The sequence below is a fragment of the Schistosoma mansoni genome (assembly GCF_000237925.1).
Source record: "Schistosoma mansoni, WGS project CABG00000000 data, supercontig 0221, strain Puerto Rico, whole genome shotgun sequence".
Lineage (NCBI taxonomy): Eukaryota > Metazoa > Platyhelminthes > Trematoda > Strigeidida > Schistosomatidae > Schistosoma > Schistosoma mansoni.
Window position 1 is genome coordinate 208626 of NW_017386087.1, and position 6000 is coordinate 214625.

Below are 6000 nucleotides of genomic sequence, written 5' to 3' on the forward strand. Positions count from 1 at the left end.
CCCAAAACAGAGCTTCTTAATTTTTGTCCTTCGGTCAATCAAGAGGTGATGTCTAGAAATATGATAATATATTAACCTGATTGTAAGCAAAATATTACTTGCTCCACAAGAGCGGTTGAACCGTTAAATACAAAGACGGCGAAACTAGTTAGCTTGTCCTTATCTCATGAACTCATTAATGGTTGGATGAAAAAAGGAAAAAACAATTTCATTCGATTAGATTTTCGTTCTATGGGATTTCCCTTATGTCACATCGCTATTTCACTAGCTATATCATGATTGGACTGTAATTTCAGGAACGGGAGCTCCTTTAAGTATTGTCGGTGATTTTACTTTGAATTTTGTTACAGATATATATTTTATCAGGATCTTCGATAGATATATTTTTATACGCAGATCACGAATATTTTAGTTTTTCTTTGAATGTATCATCACTGCAAGTCGTTTCAGTTCTGTGGACCAGGTGTTAAGCTTCATTTCGCTTATATTGTGGCGGAAAATAGCCCAAAAAATGTATATATTGGCTTAGTGTAGTAAGTCTACGACAAAGATTTCTGTTTATTGTCCTTTCAGGTCTCCTCGTCAATAATAAGTCTGGGAAGAAGATGTTATCACAGTTTTCTTCTTTTGTTTGAGGAATTTCGTCAAAAGTTTTCGATAAGTCTGGGCCTTAATTCTGGTTTCTTAGAACTATAAGTGTTATCAAGCAGCGTCAATGAAATTCTAACTCGTTTATCAAGCTTCTTAAAAGGCTGTTTTCCAATTTCTCAAAGAAATCCTTCAGGGTTGAAAGTAGTGATGGCTCCATAGTGACTACATCACGCTGTCTATAGAACTCCTTGTTAAACAAAAATTTACACTTATTGTACACATCCCGATCAAGTCAGGAGAAGGAAACTAATTTCCATTCATCGCTTTCACAATTCACTACATATGAAGACAAGCGTTTCCGTCTGAGGCATATTTGTTAATGAAGGCGATACTTCATATAATATCATGATATGACGAACAATAATAATGGGTATAATTCTGTATATACCAGTATCAAAATCAAGGAGAATGCAGTGAGCATGACTGGAAGTATTTTATTTGTGAATCAAATCAGCCGCAGAACCATTTATATAACAACCACTATTTCATACAAACATGACATCCGTCATAGCTAAAGCGAATACTGCGTTTTTCTTAATTCTTTTTGCCAGGTTCATTATGTGTCAAAGTATCTTCCTGAAACTCCACGTCAAGCCGTTTTAGGGTTACTGCCGGTCGCCAACCTGGATAAAGGAGGAGGGTCGGGCATGAGGTCACAGATGATACATTTGTTGTGATAAAAAAGACTCATCTAAGATCGTTTTCAAAACGGATAAATACACTTTCATCTCACATAAAATTCACGAATCAGAATGAAAATGAACATGGTGAGCTACCATTTTTAGATTGCCTAGTGAAAGGAAATCTAAATGGAATTCTAAATCCACCCATCTACCGAAAGCGTACACACTCTAATCGCTTTATTGAATTCCACTCAGTACATCCTTTCAGTGTTAAGATCTCGCTAGCCTTAAATCTGTTTAGAAGAGCCAACAGATCATCACATCAGAAGAGGACAAACAAAAGAATGCATTTAGTATCTTACAATTTAATAATTTTCCTATGAAGATTATTAAAACAAGACGGTTTAGTGCGTAATAATAATAATTCGAATGAAATGCCATGGATTGGTACTGCAGTTTTACCATACCATCACGGCACAACAGAACTCCGAAGAATCTTCAAACAACACAGAGTTAAAGTATGTTACAAAACAACGAACACACTTCGAAATACTTAAGTTCGATTAAAAGAAAAAATCCCATTCATGTCTACATAGAATCACGTCTACAAATTCGGTTGTATCGACTGTGATACCTTCTATTTTGGAGAGTCATCTCGCGAAATCTTGACTCATGCCAAAGAACATATTAGGTACTCAGAGAAACGTCCTAATAACGCTGTAGAACTGGATAGACTTCAAATTAAATCGGCAATAGCAGTTCACGCCATTTTCAACGATCATCAAATCGATTTTAAAACTATCAAAATGTTACAAAAAGGCTTTCCCAATTACAAAGAAAGGAGAGTAGCTGAAGCGCTCCATATAATGCTTAATCCTACTTCTTTCAATAGAGAAGGCCTTAGCATACATCCTACTTGGACTATTTATCCTAGCCACCTAGTCTGATATTATTTACAATTCACGTTATTACCTTACAAATCGAACTCTATCCCTTCTCACCCCACAATTTTCATCCTTAACAGTGCACATATACATACAAATTTACATACGTGTCGCTTATGATTCACCTTGACCGAAATGACACGATATTGATTCATTCAGACCTGTTTTTTGATTGATCACATAATATTCGTGTTGTTCCGTTGTACTATTTTAAACTTGGGGTTTAATTTTAATTTGGTTAATTTATCCTCCGGAAGAAGTGGCTTACACTAAGTCACGAAACGTCAGAAAACTCCTAATTCTTCTAACTCATTGGAATATTACAAATATATTATTTATTTATAACAATCTACCCAATGCTCAATTTATTCGAAATTATCAAATCAAAACTTGGTAATGATACCTAAAAATTTACATGATTGCTAATATGCAAGAAGACTCAGTTGAAGGAATAAGAGGGGAAACAGAGATAGTAATAAGAGAGAGATAAAGTAGCTACTGATAATATGCTAATAATAACAGTAGTGATTTACGAAAACTGCAACAGACAGTTAGTCCAAAAGGGGGATTGTAATCCCCGGGTGAGTACGTTTTTATCGAGTCTCCTCTCAAATCTATCCACTGATAGGATTGTAGTCACTTTAGCTGGGAGAGCATTCCAAGTGGGGGCAAATTTTAACGATACAAAGTGATAGCGTGCCTGAGTGTTCGCTCTTTGATGTGAAATCTGATTGTCGCCTCGAGGAGAGTGGTGGTGTTGCTCTGTTAATATGCTCGTGTAGGGGTTCCATTACCAGATGACCTCTTACTCTCCTGTAACCCAGCGAAAATAGTCCCAGGTGCAGGAGTCTGTCCACTTGAGATCTGTGTTTTATCCTTATCATCCAATCAGTTGCTCTTCTCCATACTTGGTCTAAGGGGCTCATATATCTTCTGAAGAGAGGAGGTGCAACGACTTTGTGGACCTCAAGGTGGGGCTGTTCATAGGTTTTGAACAGTGTTAGCAGCAACTTGAGTGATTGAGCCAGGTTGTTTTCGGGTAAATTAGAGAGTTGCGTTTGCTGTGGTTCTATCCCCTGTGTAATTTGAACTGGTGTCTAAGCTGTTTGTAGTGATAAACCCAAGACAATCAGGAGCTCACTTTCATGAAGGGTGTAGTTGCGTTGTGTCAAATGAGACGGAACGTTCATGACATGACATTTCGACAGGTTCCTTTTTAACTTTGTGTATACTACTCATCCCTCTATTGTTGCAAGGTCCTACGTGATTCTTACAGACCTCCAGACTTTTGCGTCGTCTGCATTGAAAAGTGCCGCCATGCTAATTTTATCTAACAAGCCGTTAATAAAGACTTTCCATAACGCGTGTAATATATTTACGAAACATCATATCTTCTAGGTAGTTTCTCAGCCGGGATAAAATTGGGCCGACGAAACCTGCTAGTGTATCCTGGAATTTCGCAGTTGTTACTTCAGAAGTTTGTATTAAATTTAGAGGTGTGATATGAATTTCTTTGCCTTTTGTGTAACTTAAATTTTCTTTCAATGTCGAGCGCCATTTCTTAATGTCGACTAGACATTCATATCTCCCTAAAAATTCCATTTCCAGCGTTGCCAAATCTGAATCGGCTACAGTGAACGCCTAGGGGAATTGCCTCTTAAATCCCAAGTCCAGCGTCAAAGTTTTCTGTCCCAAAAGGTTGCGATTTTAAGTTTGTTGGAAGCTTGAAGTGTAACTAGTGAAGTTTCTCGACTCAGTAAAGTTTCGTTTTGAGAAATGATTTTAAAAGCAGCACCGGTATCCACCAAAACGTTCAAGCCTGAATTTCTGTCTCTAACATAAAACAAGCGACGCTTTATTCATCTCTCTTCAGTCATCGCGACCGGTGGAGAGGTTATTGGTTTATTATCTCTCGTCTTAAGATGGTGTATGGTTATGATATTGGTGGACTCAAAATTAAGTCACACTTCTATAGAAACTGAAAGAGAGAGGGCAGAGCGTAAATCACCGCGAACAATTCCATCAGATTCAATTTTGTGTCCCAATTAATAATGCCATAGTTGAGCGGGTCAAAAATCAGCGTTACTACGACCGAATTCCGGGAGCTGGGTACTCGTAGTTATGATAGCGTCTTTCTATACTAAAGACTATCGCAGAAATACTTTACGATAATAAAATATTGTATATATATATGAAACGTGTGTTAAAGATAACAACAAACACTGCTTTTACAACTAAGTAAAAAAGGTGGGCCGAAAAGGAATGAAACGTTGCGTACAAAAGAGGGGAAAATATTCGTGATGCTGGGTACGCCTGGTTATGTAGAAAGAAGCAATAGGGATAACAGTGAACAAGCGAACAAAAAGAAAAGTTAGAGCGTGCGGTTATCTGTTAAGAATAAGCGAGATCTCGGAAAACAGAATGGCATTTACAAGTGCTCGCAATGCCGAGTAAACTAGGAATTCCCGTAACAATGCAATTTAAGCCAAATAGATCTAGGTTAGCACAAATGAACGTATTCTATTTAGAATTGGAAATCAACCAAGAATCAAGTACACAACAATCATGAGTTCACACGAACACCACAATAGTTACAGATTAAATTGGAATCTAAATTTCTGTAATCAATTGTACTTCTTCTTAGGTTTATCGTGTGTCTGCCCGACTGTTTGATCTAGAATATATCCATAAGTGTTAGAATTAGCAACCGGGATTGAAACAAACTCGACCTGTCCCCTGTAACATGTTCGGTTTTCGTGAATGACTGGCATATGAACCACAGGTTTATTGACCTGTTTTCGCAGACCTTCCAATGAATGTGGAAAAGTTCTTTCACACAGACATTTTTATTGGAGCAGTTTCACCATTGTTTCTTTTGAGTAATTCTGCACTGAGGGACTTAATCTGCTCTCCTCTCCGAGTCTTTTAACATTGCAACGATAGTAGAATTGACGTTTGTTTTCTGGTTTTTGAAATTTCTTGCCTGCACATGAGAATGAGGGGATTTCGGAGTCGTGCGTTATTTTCCGCGTTTCGATTTCGTAGTTAGCAAGTTATCAAGCACCTTATTAGAAACATTTCCAGTGGTCAATGATGAAAGCTGGCCCGGAAACATTCTTAAATTTTCTAGACCTACACGATAGAAAGTGTATGACCAGTGATACTTGGAATAGAAACTTTGGTGGATATAATTATAGCATCAGGATTTAATGACTTCAACTTCTCAACAGAAATGATGGACTTGATACTGCCGGTTTCAACAACAAAATCATGAAAAGCTCCACTGGACAGAAATAATCATTTTTCAATATGAAGCGAATTACTGAAAGTTGTGAATAAGGACAATACACGATCATTAGAATCACTCGAATAGGATCTGAAGGTCAATGTTGATTACCCGTGACGAACTGCACAGTAGTTTTACAAATTGACTGGACGTGTCCAATTTTGCCACATTTAAAGTATTTGACATTACGAAATACACATGAATCACTTGAGCGAGATTCGCAGCAGGACGAACATTTACCAAACTTGTGCTCACTATCATGACCTACTTTGCAATTCCTTGTCGTATCACTCTTCATATTTACATGAGAATAAGAACAATTACTAAACAAACGGAAGCTCGAGAGACCCTGAGAGTGTAGTTCACCACGACGACTAAGCAAATTATTAGAAATCTCACTGACTGCAAGTAAAGCTTATTCACTGCCTCATAGATAATACATGCTCTTTTTATTTCTGGGAGTGAACTTCTGGATTTCTGAATCGGTTCATTTTCT

At 37.5% G+C, this 6000-nt stretch overlaps 1 protein-coding gene across 1 annotated transcript; it reads right to left on the bottom strand.

Annotated features, from left to right (window-relative positions):
* Positions 1–3559: 3559 nt before the first annotated feature.
* Smp_168030 (hypothetical protein) lies at positions 3560–3820 on the bottom strand (the record flags this gene model as incomplete). The annotated part of the gene is made up of 1 exon (XM_018792679.1): positions 3560–3820. One exon carries the CDS (start codon positions 3818–3820, stop codon positions 3560–3562), a length of 261 nt encoding a protein of 86 aa, XP_018644352.1.
* Positions 3821–6000: the final 2180 nt, after the last annotated feature.